This window comes from Columba livia, chromosome 2, assembly GCF_036013475.1.
Source record: "Columba livia isolate bColLiv1 breed racing homer chromosome 2, bColLiv1.pat.W.v2, whole genome shotgun sequence".
Classification (NCBI taxonomy): Eukaryota; Metazoa; Chordata; class Aves; order Columbiformes; family Columbidae; genus Columba; species Columba livia.
In genome coordinates, this window is record NC_088603.1 from 61062527 (window position 1) to 61083763 (window position 21237).

The following is a 21237-nucleotide window of genomic DNA, read 5'->3' on the forward strand; positions in this document are numbered from 1 at the left end:
AAGTTTTAAAAATTTCAGCTAATAATAAAGGAAAACTTTTTACTCTTTAAGGACTTAGGTACTATTACTTGCCTGATGTTGATTTTAAAAAGAGTACATGCAAAACACCAAAATACTTCTTTTCAGAACAAGTCATCAGGATAGGGAAAAAAGAAAACAATTCCTCTTGCTGTAGAATTTCTCTATTGGCAAACTGTTAGAAGTTTGCTGAAGTTTATGATGCGCAAATCCCATGGTGAAAAGAGCTTCTATGCATGAGGTTGAATGTCTGTGTACACATATCTAAAAAAAAATATTTAGGAAAAAAGATACCATACCTAAGGAAAATATATCCAACTGACAGTTTCTCAACCTCTCTTATGCTGTGATTTCTCTAAGTTCTCACTACTGCTAGGGCAATGAAGCACACTTGGTGCTTCATGTGGAATTACTTAATACAGTTACCACTATACATTGCAAAAATTAAAGAAAAATATCAAAACAAAACAAAAAAAATACCACACTACGAGTAAGTATTATGTGGCCTTTTTTCTTTTCTGTGTGCTTAGAGTTTTAAAAAATAGGGAAAAAAAAGAACACAAAACTGCTGTGTTTTGAATATTTGAATATCCTGACACAAAATAGACATGAAGAGGTTACAGGTCTGAACTGGAATGCAGCTAAGCAAATACAGGACTAGTACACTTGAACCATTAAGAACTCTTTCTGTCTGACTTTTCTGTTACTCAAAGCTAGGCACAGTGTTGTAAATCTTTCAAACATACTTGTCAGCCATAACTACCTCACACCAGATGAAACATTCTAGCATGCAGATTTGGTTTACCGTACAGAATTGTTAAGTACAAAATCTAATTCTCAAGTGCAGCCACAGCAGTAATGAAAAACCTTTGTGCATTTTCTTCCATTAGCCCTTCCTGTACCATCACACAGTGCCATCCAAGCATAGAAACAGGCATACAGGCAAGAAGATGGACAGACTGCCAGTGGACTACTGACCCAAGGGTTTTGCACATGTGAGCTCTATAAGGTTCAGAGATAAACCAGCACAGTACATCTTCCACTAATACAAAATTATCAAATTTAATCTGCATGTTGCCCAGAAAGCTGAGCAACCACAAACTATTTGGAGGTCTCCCAAATTGTGAAGTGTACAGCTTCCATTCTGAAAAAAGAGACATGAGTTCAGCTTGCCAGTAGCATCTCTACTTAAAATTATGCCATTTCATTAGCAAAAAAACCAAACCAAACAAACAAAAAAACCCTACCAATAACAACAAAAAGCAAGCCACCAAAACACACCAACCATAACAGAAAATGAAATGTAAACAACAAAACTACAGTCACAGAAGTGGACTTTAAATCTCAAGAATTGTTCATCTCCACTCTTTATGTTTCCATTTGAAACAAAGCTAGCTTTTTAAGACAGGTTTTGTTGGTTTGGTTTGGCTTCTCGGCTTTTGTTGTTGTTGTCGTTTCTTAAATCTGTACTGTATCTCTACACACAAATTGGGAATTGTGCAAAAACAACTCAATGTATTTTTAATGGTGTTAAGAACTAGCACCATTGGATATAAAGATGAAAACAGCTTTCAGAAGATGGGGTTTTGGTTGTTTATGATCTTTGCTTGCAGCTTATCCATTAAGTGTGCGAACTAGAGCACTCGGATGCTTCTTTCCATCAGACTTTGGACTGGATACAATAGCTTTACAATATTTAAAAGCTTGTTAGAGTTTTGTTTCTTTTTTTCAAATTCTGAACAATTTACATTTCTTAGAGACTGTCCATTTTCATATTGCATTTGTTGCTTAGTAAAAAGCCTGAACTTACACTACTTCAGAATTCTGAGACGTCTTAAGAAAATTTAAAAGCATATTTTCCTGATAAATGTGCAAGTTAAATGTCTGCCTTTTAACTCTCAGATGATGTCTCTGAACAGGTAGTGTTAACTGGTAAGTGTCAAGGAAGACTGTAGGAATGTTTTAGACAAGTAAATCAGATGAAAGGAAGAAAAATTTTGCTAGAGGAATTTCTCCCTCCCCTCACCTGTCATGTAGATGAATGGAAATGTCTTTTTTTCTTTGCAAATATATATTTTCAAAAATACTTAGAAGTACAGATCTTCACTAGACTGAAGAATGGCTTCTATACTCATTTGAAGCTTGATTGATAGATAGGTACTACTGGGAACTACAAGTTTCTTTCTGGGACTTCTCATAGAGTTTGGCTCAGGATGACCCAACACAAAAATTGGTTATAACAGATGCAGCAAATTTAAGAGAGGAAAGGTTCATGGCCAGGAGAGGAATGCTTACATGCACAAGTCTATATGTTCATGAGTCTGTATATGGCAACATCTTCTCCCCACCCCCCCTCCCCCCCCCGCCCCTTTATTTTTTTTAATGGGGAAACTCAGTAAATCTGATCTGAAGCTTCAGCAGCAGTAACCATGTTTTTGCTACAGTATAGTCCCTGTTAAAAATAAAATCCCTGAAATCTGAGTTTCTGCTAAGAACCGCTTTGTATAAGCAACCAATGACTGTGACCTGCCTGGGCTTCCCAGTTACTACATGTGCTAATGAATCACACAGCCCTGTCAGAACTGAACATCATGGCAGAAGGGACAATCTAAGCATACTAGCATCTCTGTGAAATATTTTGGCACCATAAAACTGGCAACTAGGTTTTGTGGCATTCAGTGTCTCACACTGTTACCTCATGATTTGATGATACATGGAATGCCAGTGGATTAAGAAGTCTGAACAGTTGTGGACATGAGTACTGTCTTATTCAGCATCAGCCTGTGTTCATAACCAAGACAACAACATACCACTTATTAAGATGAACTTCACAATGAAAGAAACTAGCAGCTTGAAATATGGTATACACCCTGCATTATTATCTGATAAATGTAGATTATCTAGTTGGAAGGAAATATACATGAGAGGAAAATTAAGAACTTGACTAGAAGAGCAAGCTATTGACCAGGATTCCCAGTCCTGCAATAACCATTTAAAGTGAACATCTGGCTATATAAAAAAGGGATTTAAGCTGCACAAGGAAAATGTGATCAGTAAAGTGCAGGATCTAGATGTCCTACTTAAATATCCCACTGCTTAGCTTCAAAAATCCCTAAGTCACTTTCTCAAAGTATTGGCTCCCCAAGCAGGGATCACACTAGTCAAAAGTAGAATGGTGAGCCTAACAGACACTGCTTTTGATATTTATGCTTTTGATATTTATGTGCACAGTTGTAGCAAAGCATTCTTAGATAATTTTTATTTTATTTTTTAATGATGACAAGCACTTAAACGTAATTACCCAGTAATGATTAAAAAAATTCTGGTGTGTGATGCTGACAGTATTAGGAATTTTGTTTCACCTCAGGCTTATGTAAGATTTGTCACTCAAGGCCAGTGGAAAGAATACAACTTAGTTGAGGTAAAAAAAATGAACACTACCTAGATTTTTTCCCCCCTCCTAAGTTGGTTTAGCAGGAATATGAAATGCTGTATGAGGAAATGATCATAATTTTGTTTTAAAATATAGCTTTTCTGCTGGGGGTCATAAATATACAGTATCACACTCTGCAGACAGAGTCAGCATTTATAGAGCACATGTATACATCAGTGGTTTCACCTAAATGTTAAACTGGGCAGCCCAAGGTATGTTTCTGAACCAGAGTAACCCCGAGAATACTTAGATTTGTGGTAATTGTTTCCATTTAAAACAGTTCATATCTGTCTCCAAAGGTTCAATGACATCATAATAGAGAACATGCAAACATATATGCATATAAAACACACGTATGTACATTATTTTATATATATATATATATATATGGTCTCTATATAAGCTATATATATATATATAAACTATATATATGGTTCATTTGTTCATGAAACCAAGACAACTGAACTACCCAAAAATCTAGAAACCTTCAAAATACAAAGTTTTGAAGTAGTTCTCATATTATGTAGCACCTTCATTTCCCATTCTACCTTTTTCTAAACCATAGCTTTTTAAATACCTCTGCACTAAGACTTTTGGACTTCACTTTACTCTGGTCTTCACGTTTTCTCCAAAAAAAGCGACAACCAACTTAATTGCAAAAGTGAAGCTACGAATATAGGCAGGGAACATTTTTGACCTAAGAAAATTAAAAATATACTAGCAATGCACAATTTTATTTGTGCGCCTTGTTAAGTAATGGTATTGAAGAAGTTTTATGCATTTGATACCTCCTCTCAATGCTTAACTCAATCCCTGCTCTCGTTTCTTCCAAGGAAGCAACACTCTATAAAATGTGGGAGTAACGCAGCTGTCAAAAAACAAGGGAGGTTCACAACGGTGGAGACCTAAGTAATGCTGGAATTTAGTTGACCAATCCAAAGGGCTCACTTTCTTTCAGCCTGACCTCTCTTACCAGGAGCTATTCCAACTCCCTGAACTGCCCAGGCTGAAGTCTGACAAAATTCCCACACTGAATCTGAATTACACACACACACCCCAGTATCAGGGACTCTCTTATAAATGAAAGCCTCAGAGCAAAGGGTATGTGTGTTTTTTCATTCCCATACCTAATACACAAAGAACAACTTATATAAAAATTAGGAGCTGAAATACCAACACATACCAAATTCAGTGGCTTCCTTCCAAGCCTGTGTGTTTCCTGGCACTTCCCTCCTTGAAATCCAAATACCCAAATGCAGGCTTGTGACTTAAAAAGATGTTTCAGCCTTTTGACTTGTCCCCACAACTACCCCCTGTCCATTCACCACTTGTGAAAACAAATATAAATGCAAGCTGGCTAGGTAAACACATATATCACAAATTCAGCAAGAGCTGTTCTGACCCAGTCCACCTGAACAAAAAGAAAAAGGCTGCAAATGCACAAACCTTTGCACACCATACCCTAGTTCATGTTGCAGCAGGAAACTTTACAGGAGATCTGGATTATTTTTTTCAACCCAATAAATAAATATTTCTACCTTCAGGCAAACCTGGACAAGTCCAGAGCTGCATTCCTTCAAAGTTAGATCTTTTTATGTGTGCTTGTCTTTTCCTTTCTCCCTCCCTAACAAACACAAGACCTCATTCCCTGCAAACTCTTCCCATATAGTTCCTATAAAATTCATACAGAAATACACACAGTTTGTATTTCCAGCTCTTGAACCACAACAAAGTTTCTTACCTCTTTACTAGGCACGATCAGGAACATTCTGCAACAGTCAACCATTGGCTCATTTAAATCAGCTAATATTCTCTAAGCAAAACCCTGCACAGAGGAAAGCCAGAGTTAGGGCAAACACCTCAGCCTAAGAAGGCGAATGTCTTCTACTCCTGCTGTTTGAGCTGCAGCTGCTGTTCCTGCTCCTGGAGGTAAATGGTCTTGCTTAAGAAGCATGAGACTTGTATCAGCCAGAAAAAGCAATGAAAATGTAAACACGAAGGAGGAGCCTGAGGGGACAATCAGGTTCAATGAAATCTGAACTCCTGGAGCCAGGGAGGAGGGGAAATGTATTGGCTGAAAAGGTAATTCAGTCTATAAGCTATTTCCTTACAGTGGTTCTTTTCTCAGTCTGTTTCAACATCCAAATGAAGCCGAGTGAGTTTCAGCTCCCCGATCATTTAGCCACACACTTATGATTGCTTACTTTTGATGTCTTTTTCCTAAAACAAACAGCCTTTAGAAAAAGATTTTCAGTTCTCCACACTGAACAATCAGGTTAGACACTCTCATCCACATTTTCACGAATTTGTATATTAACAGAGTTCTCAAGCAAGAAGAGTTTTATGGAAGTCCTGCAGTAGTAACACTTATCTTTATGTAGCAGTTGCTGCTCTCAAGCTCTCAAACCCCAGCAGGCTTTGACTCCTCTGTCTCTGGAAAAAATGAGCTCAAACTAAGGGGAGTGAGCCTGTGATTTCCTGCTTTATTAACAGCTGTAACCCACTACACAGCAGCCCGCGAACTTTTGTTTTAAACATTACTGCAAATGTACACATGCAACACCACTAGACAGACATGTCCCTAGGCAACACTCACTTTCTGTTTTGGGGGACTGTCAAGACTTTAACGACTTCTCGGTTGAACAAAGGATAAAAGTGAATGCAACGGCATTCACAAAATACATCTAACTGCTCATTGCTTATGAGAGAGTTAGAAGTTCAGTTCAAACCTAATTCAGAAAGTACAGACTTTTCTGTTCTCGTGTTGATGTTCCTGTAAATCAGTAAATGGCTGCACATGAAACCAGTCATCAGGACTCCGATAAGATATAAATCACACAGCACAAGCTATGTCAGCATTACTTTCCCAGAACCAGAGAACTGGCTCTCTCCTCTGGGATGATGCAGAATTACTTGTAAGCTGAAAAATTCCAACATCTGCCTCAAAGATATGAAACAAAAAGGTATGTTCAAAACTCTCAGTGTAAACTGATGAGTTTCGCTTAAGGTGCAAATTTAGTTTTGGTCTCACTACATTTTGGTTCTGTACGGAAAAAAAACCCAACTGTATTCCTTGCTTCAATTGCAGGCCTCTTTTACTCCTTTTTAAACTCACAGTGCATGTGCATGCTGGTGGTCTTGGACCATTACGTTAGCACTCAGCATGCTTCAGTGTAGGCTGAGGCTCAACAACAACACCTGCACTACCCAGGTAATCAGAAGAAACCTGGACAAGGCAATAACAGCTCTGCATAAATCAACTTATCCTGTGGATAGCTGTCATGCAACAGATTCATTCAGACAGATCACCATGCTGCTGAAATTTTGTTGTTCTACACAGCCTTAGTGGTACTCCACACAATCATTGCAGTAATGCTTCGGGAACTCAAACCCTGTGTAACTACAAGTTAAAACTACCCATGGATGTGTTTAGAAATATATTCTCAAACCATTATCGCTCAACCAGTTTTGTTGATGCTTCCTCTGTGATCAGTTCCAGGCTTTATGCGACACATCACCCTTTGCAGTACTGGGTACCTCTGCTTGTGTGCATGTACTCACACCTGAGGACTATCAGATTACTGAATGTGCCAGTGGTCCAATTCAGGTATTTATTTAAATTAACATTTAAATTCTGTAACCCAGGCTACAATATATCTCTTCAAAACTTCTATGTTGACTGTTGTGAGTACAGATGACACCTGGTCTGAACGCAGTGGCAAAGAAGTGTCATTCAGATCAACTGATCACAAGTTTGGGGAATAAGACATGGATCAGCATTGTGAATCCGTATCATCTTAGACCTTTGCATTGTCCAATCATGGTGCCTTCTACAATCTGGAGACCTAAAACTGCATATAGTGCAACTCTCAAACTGTTATAAAAAGTAGGTCCCTGATTTGGTAAATTCGTCCAAATCTGTGAGATCAATTCCTGATTCATAAACATTCATCTCACAGTCCATTAATACATTCTAGAGAGAGTTTTTAGAATTTTAGAATTCGATGATAACAGAATGGGCTGGAAAGAAATCAAAAAGATAAGAAGTAATCTTCTAGCACTGTTTTTCCTTCCCCTGACTAACCAAGAGATCCAAGCAAATGCTGATGTTCATATATGCCTTCCATTTTAAGTAACTAGTTTTCTAACATGAAATAATAGTTAAGTCATCAGGCAGCTGTTTCTTTTGCTAAGCTGCTCAAGTCCTTGACTCTAACAGGAAAATAAAGGAGGCTGAAGAAAACCAGGCATGTATCACAAAACCAAGAAGTGAACAAACACTCTGAAAAGTAATCTACTGAGAGGGCTGCTGTTGGCAAAATGCTAACAAGCAGGACTATCAGGCTCACATGAGATCACTAAGCCCTGAATCTTTCGAGAAGCAAAGGAGAGGGCATCTGCGACCCTACAGAATCTTTATGTTGTGCAAATGCTAACATATCTTTCCCAGCCATTCAAAAGGATCACATCTCTACTTCAATGATTTTACAAGTACTCTGGCATAAGATAAAACTGCTCCACAAAGCGCAGCTTCTAGACCAGCAGCTGGCTGCTATCCAGCCAGCCAGCACAGATTCACCCTTAGAATACTGCTGTAATATGTAGTCACACTTTTGCCCACCTGAGAACAATATAAAATAATACCTGTGCCACAGTCCAAAGTCCAAAGTACAAAGAATAGACTGATACATTTATTACTGCAACCAAATATACAGGAGCTAGTATCTGTTGTGTCATTTTGATTTTAGTTCTGCAAACTCTTGTCAGTCATTTAACCACAGACTTAGCTTGAAGTAGCTTGTGCTTGGATAACCAGGAAAAGAATAACAAAACATCATGGTAGAGAAAACATCACCACAGGTACAAAATACTAAGCAAAGTTTAAGGGCATTACAGAGTCACTGAACTATGTGAAACTATTTCCTTCCATTTATTCCAAAAGCAAAGCCCATCTTTAGGAACATGCCATTAATTTGCACATGTATAATCCAAATGTTGAGGTTCAGAATTCATGATTATTCTTCCTTACAGCTGGAACACATTCACCTTGAGTCATTAGTTTTCTCCTACTATACTGTTAGGCTTCTAGTAAAAATCAGTTATGGTCATTAAATGTGAAGCAACAGAAAAACACTGATGACTCTATATGGTTGCTGAAAACTATACAGGAGCACAGTAACATAAATTTATTATTTCTGTTGAGTACGGAATGTGTAATTTAATAGTATTACCATTATTAATAAAATTGCTCCACCTCTCTATGGTGTTTTCAATAAACTGATCTGCAGGTGTTTCTAAACAAGTCCACATATTGGAAAGGGATGCTGAGGCTCAGATACATTTAGCAGACGTCTTTGATTTCCTAACTTACTAATTAAATGGTTTTGCTCTGGGACTCAAGAGAATTGTTGTTTATGTTCAGGTATTAGCACAATAGTAGAAGTAATATACAGCAACCTTGTATCATAATTATTGTAGTATTTACCTTTCTCAAAAAGAGTATTAGATCATCTATGAATGCTCCATATAAGCATACACTAACATAATACAGTATGTAGTTTTGGTGGAAAATTTCTAATGTGCCTATATGATTTAGGAACAAAAGCTGATCCTACAAAGAATATTTTACGTGTATTCACTAAAAGGAACACAAGGAATAGCTTGATGCCAGAAACACAAGATGAGCTTCAGAAGTCTGGCAAGTCTCTGAAACAGGTATCAGACTAGGAAACATTCTTCAAGGTCAAGAGTAAGATATAGAAATTATATAGAACATGAAGAAATGGAGATATAGTCTAGCCTGTAGTACTTGAGAGACAGCTCAGTGCCCAGGGCCATCTCAGAAAATGCACAGATGAAGGCATACCACAGTGCTTCCACCTGTGTCTAGTAAGAAAAACCATCTTGCCCTTTCAGCAGGCAACATGTTTATATATTGATGGACTACCAGGAACAGAGAGAACAGCTCTAGTAAGGCAACTTTTTCTTTCACAGTTGGACAGAAGATATCCATAATAAGAAATAGGCCTGGGTTAAGACAAAAAAACCTTCCCTCTGCTTACTAGAAGTTGCCTCCTTCAGTTTAGTCCGGAAGGAGTTCGAATGAGCTGCTCTTCCTCAGCATTCAGATGCTGTCCATGTTTGAAAGCAGGACCAAGAGGAGGCATCATCAATATACAGGCAGACCTGAAGTCTGCCCTATCACTCAACTTCTCCTTATTGCTTAGCAGTCTGACCCAAAGCTCTCTGATGTTCATGGAAATCTTTGCAAAGAACTCAAGCCTTAAATAGAGGGGATCACAGACGAACATTTAACACTCAACAAGTGACACTTCTGGAGCAGAGGTAGAGGTTCCTAGAACAGCTTTCTGGGATTGATCCATGAATTACAAGTGTACGATCTTTAGCAAAGCTTCACTTGCATCTACCAGGTACTACTGAAAAACTAGTAGAACAGGACAGCTCACTACACTAAAGGCTGCTACGGTTACTGGTACAGCTAAAATTCTGCTGTTGCTCACTTAAAAAAAAATTATTCTCTCAGAGTTTGGAGGCATTTATTAAACCACATTTTACTGTCAGAAGTGCCTGCAGTTTACAGTGCTAAAAGGACACTTAGAGTGGTATGCTTCATTTTGTACAGACTACTGAATATAATAGGTAGCACTTAAAAATGAGACAGGGAAATCAAAACTTGTGGGACTCAGAAGGGTTAGTCTTTCATTCTGTTCTTTTCCCAAGTCAAGGAGGAAAAAAAAAAAAAAAAAAAGATACCAAGACACCATCAAAAAGGTAACTTTTCCCTGTGTCATGAAGCTAAACAGGTCAGATGCCATACTGCCTTCACAAGAGAGAAGAGTTGTTAGGGAAGCAGGTACAGGGAAGGAACACACATCTGTGGCAGAGGTTTGCCTTTCAGGACTCTTTGTTCAACCTGGGCCACTAAGCATATTGTAAGACTGAGTGAAGAGGATTCTCCTGTGGCATCTGTACATGGAAGGAGATATTGATTTGGACATTAGTGTTTAAATTGTTAATATTTATTATATTATTATTATATTAATAACCATAGACTGTAGTTGACATGACTAAGAAACAGGAACATGCTAAAAGGTAAATGCAAGCCTGCTCAGGAATCCAAATGAGCTGAGTGAAGAAAGACTCACTCGAAAAAGCAGTGTTACATGGCCCTGAGATAACAGCCTTGGGCGATATGTAGAGAAAATGGTAAGGAAAAGGGAGAACACTAGCCACAATCCTATCTGTCACCTTCCTCGGAGTTTTTACTGTCTGAATCCTCCTGTGCTGATAAGAGAGGGCTTTTGCACTATTATAAAAACAGAACACAAAATATATCTGAATGTACCATAACCATTTATTAAACCACTCAAATTTTGCCCTATGGCCTTCGGGTCTGAAAGTGTAATGAAAGCCATTGACAAAGGGCTAGTGAACAACATCCTTAAGATAACAACATTGCCTATTACTGAGACAGGATAAATCAATTGGAGGACATAAAAAAAATGTATTTTTTTGAAAGCAAATAATTGGTTCTGCAGTAGCTTTGAAAGTATTTGACATATGCAACCTGTGCTTCAAAGAAACCTGTGCACTGTTAAAGACATTGATACTAAGGGGTATGGACGCAAGTGTGCCCAAACAACCTTCAGAGAACAAAAGGCAGAGAAACTAGGGGAAAATATATAAATACGAGGTGACAAAGAATTAAGGACAAAGGAACTCATAGGAAAGAAAAAGGTAAGTACAGGCAGTGGGAGGCAGGCGAATAATGGGAAGACACAGTGGCCTAGACTAAATGCCCAGGGAACCCTGCATCTAATCTGTTCTTGTTTTCAGACATAAGACTTCCAAAACACTTCTTCGGTGTAACTGTCCCTCTCTGGCACTTAGCTTACAAATGGTACCTACCAGAATCAATGCTCCAGTGCACCAAGTACAATGCATGTAATTCCTAAGACTTTCAAAAATATATTCAGTATATCTTAAGAGATAGTTTTTAAAAATGAGCCCCCAAAAGTCACTTTGAATCAGTAAATTCTTCAAAAGTCTGCCCCCTGACTGTACTTAACTATTAGCTCCTAACTGACCTAAAATACTCTAATAATTTTTTTTTTTTTTGCTTAACAAGAACAAACCACCCCCCCATACACACAAAACCAACTACATGAAACCAAACCCCCAAAACATTAACTTATTACAGTCCAGAGCAATCTCAGCTAATCAACCACAATCTTGAAAATACCTGCAAGAACTTATATTTAGTGTTTAACATATTGAGCTAAAAAGGTATTTAATCCACAATGCTGTTACAATTAATGAAGTATTAGAGGAGGAGGAGAGAATTACCCATTGCTGCACAAGTAGAAATGAAACCTTGTAATACTATGTTTGCATTCAATATTACTGATATACAAAAGAAAATGTTTTACATTAATTTCTCTCCAACTCATTGTCAGCCTCATGAGTAAGAAGACTAACTATATATATTAAAATAACAAAAAACTTCAAGAAATAGAAGACCCAAGTTTCTTCAGAGAAAAATAATTAAAGGCAGACACTCCAAGGCACTGCAGATCCTGTTTCAAGCTGGCAGCATTTCATAGTGTAAATTTTTCTGTCTTCTATAGATGTTTCGATTTTCTCTGTCAAATAGAGAGGAAATTGTTGCAGGACACCTTTTTATGCTTACCTTCTAACAAATCACTCTTTGTCTCAAAGAAGAGGACATCTAGCTGGTGACAAAAAGCTGGAATTACCATTTGTTTGCTACCAATTTATCCTTCAGTATCTCTCACTAGAAATGGCATCAAACCTACTGTTTTCTTTGGTAGGCATCTGCATTCCTCTTAAGGTACCACAGCCAAGCAGTTTTGCCTCAGCCCTTGAGTTTTGCAACACTGAAGGGGCCCTCTGCAGAAATGAGTGTTTAACTACATGAGAGGGCACCTCCCTATTGAATAGCTATTTACTTTGGGTTAAAGAGGAAAAAAAAATTCAATAAAAGTCAAACATCCCATCTAATCGCATGACATCAGTGCATATCAGAAAGTTGGTTATTGCCTACCTGGAGAAACTTCTCAACTACTTCCCTTTATGAAAAGAAAAAGAGGAGGAGTAAACGAACTTATAAATACTTGGCAATTTTTGACTAATTGGCGTGGTCACAAAAGGCTACAAAATTTGTAAAGCAACACACTTGAGATACAGGAATTTGGATTCACTCAGCCCTACCCTATTTGGCTTGAATTAAAAACATCCTTTTGTTTCCAAAATTGTTTCTTTTCTAATTATCAAACACTGTTAAGCACTTTGCCAGGAAACAGTGAGGTTCTGCCGAGAAAGATATTTATTTTCCTGCCTTGTAAAGACTTGCTAAAAGTCTCTCTCCTGTCATCTTAAGCAATTTCTAACATGCACACGTTTTTTTCTTTCCACAGATTGTAAAGCTGGCAGACAAAATAGTGCAGAGGGATTTAGTGGTCGTTAAAATAAGTTAAACGCCTTAAAATGGAACACTGAACAAGAACCAGGTGCATTTCTGCTGCCAATCTACCGAATTCAGTCAAACTAAAACAAATACTGTTTTGGCCAACTATAATCTTTATGCCTACCAGTTTTCTTTATTAAAAAAAAAAAAAAAAAGGCAAAACAAAACATCTTGTATTCTCAAAAAACTGAATGCTGCACACACAAATGGCAGTACAACATCAGAGTCACATATATCCTACAGTCATTGTCTTAAGACAGAGTTGTTCCTTAAAGGTAGATTCATCCTCTATCTAGAATAATCCTGAAAATTACCACTGAGAACTAAAAAAAAACCAAAACAGTCAATTTTTTTCCTTTTACCTCTTCCCTCTGGTTGAGGTCAGGGGAGCTTTTTTGCAAACCAGTTGCCATTTAGTATTAGAGAGAGACAGAGAACAGTAAGTGCAAAGTATATGAACAGTTTATCAGACAGTGAGAAGGGATCACTTGTTTCTTTCAACTTTCTGTTCCCATAGAAAATACTTCATCCTCATTTATCACTACCCCTACTCTCCCTGACCCAAATGCCATAATTACAAGCAATAATTGCTTTTACTAGCCTTTAATTATAGCAATAGTTACTAAGCCCACATTAGTTCAGTCCATCACTTCACTTCAAACTACTCCCAAAATACTATCACAAACAATCCCAGTCCCAACATCAGTCTAAATATAAAGGACACACATATGACAGTAAAGTAGGACAGATGGTGAACTACAGCTGAAAATATGTGAACTACAATACCAAACTTATAAAGTGAAAAACATTATTATCAAGAGGAACTGGGACACATTTGAATCTCTTGACATAACAGAAGATACTATTCATTTGTGGCCACAGGTGGGATATCTTGTTGTCAACTTGCTATTTTGCAGCAAATGAGCAACCTTTGTAAATCCATACACATCTATTGTATGGTAAGTAATGCCTTAAGGTAAGAAAAAAAATAGAGAATATTCAGCAAGATCAAAAGTCATTTCTGTTCTTTCCAACCCACAAAACACGCACGAGACTCAATGAGTACCATGACTTTAAAACCACAAGAAAACCAATGGCAATTATCTCAGACTTGTACATGGCAGGAGGAAGACCCTCCAATTCTTGTGGTTCCAAATCCTACATTTGACTACATACTTTTACATCAATGTAACAGTCTCTGTGCTAATGTACTCCTCAGGAAGGAGTAAATCCAATACAAACTTAGAATTAGAAATTTAATACAGTCTTCAGTCTATTACAGAGGACCATAAGCACAATATACAAGAGACACTTCCCAAGTCATCTGAAGAGAAATAGTATGTATGACAAGAAATTAAAATAATTTATTGCTTTCCAAGTGTCAAAATACCTATACTGTTACAAATAAGGGATAAGGAACTATATCAAGAGAGCAAACTGTCCAAAGCCTGGCCTATATTCAACACAAACATACACAACCTTACTATCATCAAAGAGTTCAAGATCATTTAAAAGGCCATTGCTTCTGTCTGCAATATTGTATCATGCCAACAAGCCAAGATACTTTGGGCACATTTTTCTTTTAGCGTGTCCTTTCATCTTTTGTTCTTTCGGTAACAGGGCCAAATAGGTGTAGGATTTCAAAAGAAACATACTGCTTTCTTGTTCACTTCTCATTTTCCATTGTAATACACCAGCTTGGAAATAGCCATTCCACACATGTACACCTACAAAGCAAATCCTGTTCATTTCACAAAGCTCCAGTTCCTACATAAGGCTAGGAGTTTAACACAGAGCAGATCTGAAACACACACTGTATATGCGACTTCCCTTTTTAATGCAAAAGCACATCATTTAATCACTGTAACAAACCATGAAGAGAAGTCTGTCCTGGTGTTTACTAATCCTATGTAGAAGACGACCTAGAGCAAATGCATGAGGATGGGAATATCAAATCCATCTATCCAATCTATCTTGGCAATTAAAAAATACTTGGTAACAAGTATTGCTGAGGGATATGTATACACAAAGGAGTGGGAAAAGGATGCAAGGAAAAATGGGAATCAAATTACATGAAAAAATCCTGGATAGAAATTAAGATATCTTTTTCAGCCAAGATTCAGTCTCTTCAATGCTACTCCTTCTAAAAAGACACTGCATGGTGTTATCCAACTATAAAACCTCTGATGACTCCCTACAGAATGCCCTACCTGCCCCATGCAATGATGCCATATGACTGCTCTCTTCCCATCCTCTATTTTCCCTTAGTTTTCTGGAGATTGAAGTCTGCAGTGGATTAGGGGAAATACTGCTGTACAAGAGTTGTGCAGTGGAGAGAAAAAAAAAAAAAAAAAATCAAGCTCCCAGCATGCCTCTGCCCCTAAAACCCTCAGCAAGGTAGTTACTAGATGGTCAATGCTGAATCCAGATTACAAAAATCAATGGAAACTGAGCCTAGAGAGAAGCTAGTTAAGTATCCTAGCCCTACCTCTTGTTTCATAACAGGAGAGTTGTAAAAACAAGAACTTGGCATCCATTCAATACCTTTTCTCATGTTTTTGCTTGCAATAATGTCAGGCTTGCAAGTGCACTGAGGTGTGCAGACGCAGGTGTGACATTCTGAGTCCTTACAGGAAGGACACTGAAAGTACAACATTCGCTCAACCAAAGCATCAGGTAAACATCCACATGAAAGTCAGAATCTGAAAGCAGTTGTGAAAGGTTTTGCCTTGGTCTTATGTAATCAAATTACTCACCTTCCCCATCAGGGCTCATATTTTCATAGGAATCCCAGCGTATTAGTGGGTCTGAGGTATTGTAATCAATCATCACTCCATGGTCATTCTGCAAGTATTCACATCCTAAAACATAAACATCTGTTTGAGACCAAAATTTATCATAGCCACATTTGTAATGATATAGACACAGATATGTATGCTGGCTTCTGACAGAATTTTGCTCCGCAAACTGCAATATCATATTCTGAAATATAAGAAGCAGCAGTAGGGGAAGAAAAGGTATATAAACCAGCTTTAAAGAAAAAGAAAAAAAAGGCTTAACTTATGTTTCACTACAGAAGGTGCAAGCAGAGAATTTTATCTTGAGCTTCTTGATTATGATGAAGCTCTGATAACTTGGATCAGCCCTAAACACAGCTAATACAGACAATCCACCCAGCCCCATAGTCAGGCATGATAAAACAAATGGTTTTCCAGAATGAAAACACAAGTATCTATGAAGAGATGGTACTAAAAGAACGATAATATAAGACTTTGTTACAGATTATCATTCTGATGACAAAGCAAATTACCACTAAAAATGAATAGGGAGAGCTGAAAACTGCCACTCCTTGTCCCTCCCAGTTTCCCTAAGGAGCCAACTATGTTATTTCACCCATTCTCCAGCCTCCTGGCAGAACCTGAGATTGGGTGCCTTGTCATTAATGTGTTTGGCTACACTTAAGTAGGCTCTGCTAAACACACCTGGAATTTTCAGCAGTAACCCATGTTTTTGTGCCCTTAACAAGCCATAAGATAATACTCTGCTTCTAAATGTATACCATCTAGGTGTGGTCCAGTGATTCAAAAGCAAAGCACAGGCATCAAGAACTCATGACCTTGGACTTGGCTTGGACACTGATACAAATGAACTAGGCTTTCTGCCTTTGCTCCTCTATCTAGATTAGGGAACAAAGAAACCCTTGTTTATCAACTCTTTGGCTGTGTGGAGAAGCAAGGCCTATTGTAAATTGTTCTAAAGCCGTAGAGTCTTATGCACATGTTGGGACTTTTAAAACAAGGAAAGTTGAAACTAAAATAATGGTATGGTCCTGTACCTTTATATGCAGGCATAAAAAAGCTACCCGCAAAGAGTTTCTGTGATGGTGTTTGTCACAAAGCAGATTTAACAAGTTTGTTACCTAAATATTTAGGTGTCTCATCTTCTTACAAGCTTGAGAAGTGGGCCCATGCAAACTTCATGAGGCTCACAAGGCCAAGTGCAAGGTCCTGCACCTGGGTTGGGGCAACCCCCGGTATCAATACAGGCCAGGGGATAAAGGGATTGGAAGCAACCCTGTGGAGAAGGACTTGGGGGTGCTGGTGGATGAAAAACTGGGCATGAGCTGGCAACGTGCGCTTGGAGCCCAGAAGGCCAATTGTATATTGGGCAGCATCAAAAGGAACGTGGCCAGCAGGTGGAGGGAGGTGATTCTGCCCCACTGCTCTGGTGACACCCCACCTGGAGCACGGCATCCAGCTCTGGAGCCCTCATCACAGGAAAAACATGGACCTGTTGGAGAGGGTCCAGAGGAGGCCACCAAGATGATGAGAGGGTTGGAACACCTCTCCTGTGAGGACAGGCTGAGAGAGTTGGGCTTGTTCAGCCTGGAGAAGAGATGGCTCCAGGGAGACTTTTTTATAACCTTTCAGTACTTAAAAAAGGAACCTGTAAGAGGGATTGGGACAGACATTTTAACAGGGCCTGTTACAACAGGACAAAGGGCAATGGTTTTAAACTAGAAGAAGGGAGATTCAGGCTAGACACGAACAAGAAATTTTTTTACAATGAGTGTGATAAAATACTAGCAGAGGTTGCCCAGAGAGGTGGTAGATGCCCCATCCCTGAATGGCCAAGGCCAGGCTGAACAGGGCTTTGAGCAACCTGATCTAGTTGAAGATGTCCCTGTTCATTGCAGGGGATTGGACTAGATGACCTTTGAAGGTCCCTTCCAATCCAAACTATTCTATGATTCTATCATTCTTGGCAAGAATTTCTTAAAAATTCTAACACAGTCTGTTATGTTCTAGAATATTGTGTCCAGTTTCAATTACACAATACAAGAAAGATACAAATAAAATGAAACAGGTTTAGAGGAGGGTGACTAGCATGGCCAGGACTGAAGGACTTGCTCTGTGAGGAAAGGCTGAGGGACCAGCTTCTTCAGTCTGGAGATGAGATAGTCTTGGTGGGGATCTGAAAGCAGCCCGCCAAAGACCATGGATGAGACAGAGCCAGGTGGGAGCAAGGCAGAAGGACAACAAGGAACATGCATAAATTTAATCTAGGTAGGTTTAGAGTCAATATAAGGAAAATATAAATCCACAGTCAGGACATTCGGACACTGAAACAGTCTACCCATTGGGGCTGTGAAGTCTCCATCTTTGGAGGTTTTCAAGATTTGACCGGACAAAGCTCTGGGCAACCTGGTCTGATCTCACAGATGACCCTGCTTTCAGCAGGAATATGGATTAGAGATAACCTGAAGTTCTTCTATGATTATGTAATATTTTTAGATGTGGAACAGTTTTAAGTAAATATTTAAAGGTGAAGTCTTTTTTCTAGCCAGTTAATCCCTTAGATAGCAACTGAATACAAATTTCCAATCACTTAGAACCTTACTTTCCAACAGCTTGGAGCCTTTTAAAACACACCTCTGATTTGCCATCTAAGGAAGGGAAACTTGAAAAATGTGGTCCTCTTTCAGACACATCAGTTGGCCTCTCTTCAAGCATTTACTATCCAGAAATCTTTCAAACATGCTGGACAAATTTATTTATAAGACTGTTTTTCTTTTATGAGTCTACAGGCTAAGGGAGATCTTCATGTTCAGCTGGATAGAATCCAACTTCTTACTAGCTGATACTACAAGTTTCTAAGTGATCAAATTGGTGGGCTAAAAAAAAAAAAAAAAGGAAAGCAAAGCATGCAATTCACAAGACACCAAATGGGAATATGTATGAGACAGACAGTTATGGATGTTCCATTTATATCCACTTTCAGGCAGAATCCATACTTTCCACGATATCATAAAATGAGTAAGAATGCATCCACTAACAGAATTAAACTGCAATATAAAGCTTGATATTAAGTTCTTATTCCAGGTCATAACTATCTATGATCTTAGACATATTACAATAGAATTGTGGAGGCATATAGTATATACTCTACAAGCCAACTTCGCAGCAGAAGCATTTCCAGCAAAACTATAGCTCTATCTCTTCATACTAAACTGAAGACAGTCCAAACTTCACCAAATATGAGTTGTGACAACATCCAAAAAAGGTTATGGGATACACCACTGCTGTTACTTATGGTGGGCCAAGCTACATATGCTATGCATGTTCTACACAGATATACAAATGTTTTCTGCTAGCCATTAGCAACTGTTCTGGTACAGTCTTAAAACAAAATCTGTTCACTCTTATGCTGATGTAAATACAGAGTTTTCATTAATTTTTTCAAATTTAAACCAGTAACTATACTGCATATTTTAACAGTATAGTTGAATTTCAGATCTTCTACAAGAGAAGTGGAATACAAGACGGTTTTTTTTTTTTTAATACACATGTCAATTTATTTTCAAACTCAGCACATTTTTTTTCTGTATACTCACCTTGAATCTTCTCTGGAGTTCCTGAAAACACTAATTCCACTTTGCCATAATCAGGGAAACGGTCATCTGAAAACAAAGGGCAGTATTTCAGCAGGCTACCTCCCAGGAAAGCAGTTCCAAGGCACTCAGAAATCAGGCTATACATATAACCCTATTTCTATTCCATTGTCACTTGCAATTTAGCCATTTGCTTTTAAAAAAGCCACATTCTTTGCCCCATACATTCTCCAGAAAGCGCCACAGAAGTGCCAGCTGGAGCTTTGTTTACCTCTAGAACAGTCAAAAGCAGAAGAGATGTACAGTTCCCAAACCCCTCTCTAGACAGACATGGTTGGCTTTGGCTTTTCAAGGAAAACACACCCAGAAGCAAAATAAAATTGTTCTCTACATTGGCTATACTGCAATACTCGACCCCAAAACTTTTGTTCAGCCACATGTTGCAGGAAAACATGTTTGATTAGGTTGCTGCTAATGTAGGATGAGGGAGTTCCAATTCCTGCATATAAATATAAAAATAAAACTGAAATAATAATTTGGAAAATACAAAGATTAGCACAACACATTTTCAAATGTGTCTGAAAACTTTGCCTCCATTTTTGGATATACTGAAGCGTATTAAAACATCTCCATAGTCAAGTAGACTAGGTCACAAACACAGTATCAGACCTAGTGACAGTTTTAATCAGCCAAAAAAGGGATTGGCTTAGCTCATCTTATTTCCTGTAATAGTGACTAGCAGAGTTACCATTTTAAACAAAAGTCAGGTTTTTTTACAAATGTGAGAAGAAGCGAAAAGGAATTATTTTGACAAGTTAACTCACCTGAAGAGTGTTTCTTCTCACTAGGGGTTTACCTGTGTTAAATTCTATGAGTTAACTAACACAAAGCAGTCCCCTTTTCTGTAAAAGTACAGATGGAAAAAAATCCAAGAATCCTTTTAAAAACAGGTTCTGAAGATGATCACCATGTACAAAGGCACATGTGTGCACCCCCACACAAATACGCATCCAGCCAAACACAGAGGGCAGGTACCTTTGTTGGCACTGTCCAAATCCTCTTTGCTAAACACCAGGCCATGTCCTTGAATAGCTCCAGTGTGAAACTGAAGGCGAAAAACCACATCACGAGTAGCTGACCGGTATTTTTTGTGATAACACTTCAGCTAGAAAGAGACAGAGAAAAACATGTCAGGAAGTAATTTCTTACAAATCTGAACAAACATGCGTGTGTGCGTTAGTTGCTAAGTAAAGCAGCCACAGTACAATTTACTGCAGACATCTCTGATGTTGTAACAAGCAGGGTATGTGTTATTCAATCCTTTAAAATTATAAAGGCCCAATGCAAGATCGCTCTAGATGTGTAAAAATAATAACCACTATTTTCATCACTATCAGTCACCAATCAGTAGATTATGATTCAAAATCACATTTGTCAGTACAATGTTGAAATGCTGACTTGTATCCACACTACTTCACAGTACCAAATTAATATAAAACTGAATTATAGCACACCCATTTCAAAATAACTGAAGAATATGCAGAGTTCTTAGAAGTAAGCCTGCAAGCTGATTACATCTATTTGAGGACTTCTAAAAAAAAAAAAAACACTACTCTAGTGATGACTCTTGTTTTATGTTACTGTGGGAAGCTGGCAACAGCTTTGACACCTTGGTTAGAACAACATAGAACTCTATAAAAATAACATCTAGTATGAATTTCAGCAGCTAAAAGTGAACACAATACGGCTATTCTCTAACATCACGTTCCCTTGGACTAGACCTATTGATATTTTACCTACTAATTCTGTTGAGTCAACTGTAATACAAAGCCACTCAGCATTCTTACAGGAATACAGAGAAATTTTGGTAACCTTAGTGCCAGGACT

At 38.2% G+C, this 21237-nt stretch overlaps 1 protein-coding gene across 24 annotated transcripts in view; it reads right to left on the minus strand.

Annotated features, from left to right (window-relative positions):
* Nucleotides 1-21237, minus strand: part of TNS3 (tensin 3) — a 232459-nt gene that overhangs the window by 81883 nt on the left and 129339 nt on the right. For all 24 annotated transcript variants that reach the window (XM_065052142.1, XM_065052139.1, XM_065052143.1 and 21 more), the window contains 3 exons: nt 20386-20515; nt 19354-19419; nt 15716-15820 (listed from right to left, as the gene is read on the minus strand). In XM_065052142.1, coding sequence (XP_064908214.1) covers nt 15716-15820; nt 19354-19419; nt 20386-20515 — 301 coding nt within the window. The remainder of the gene's footprint in view (nt 1-15715; nt 15821-19353; nt 19420-20385; nt 20516-21237) is intronic.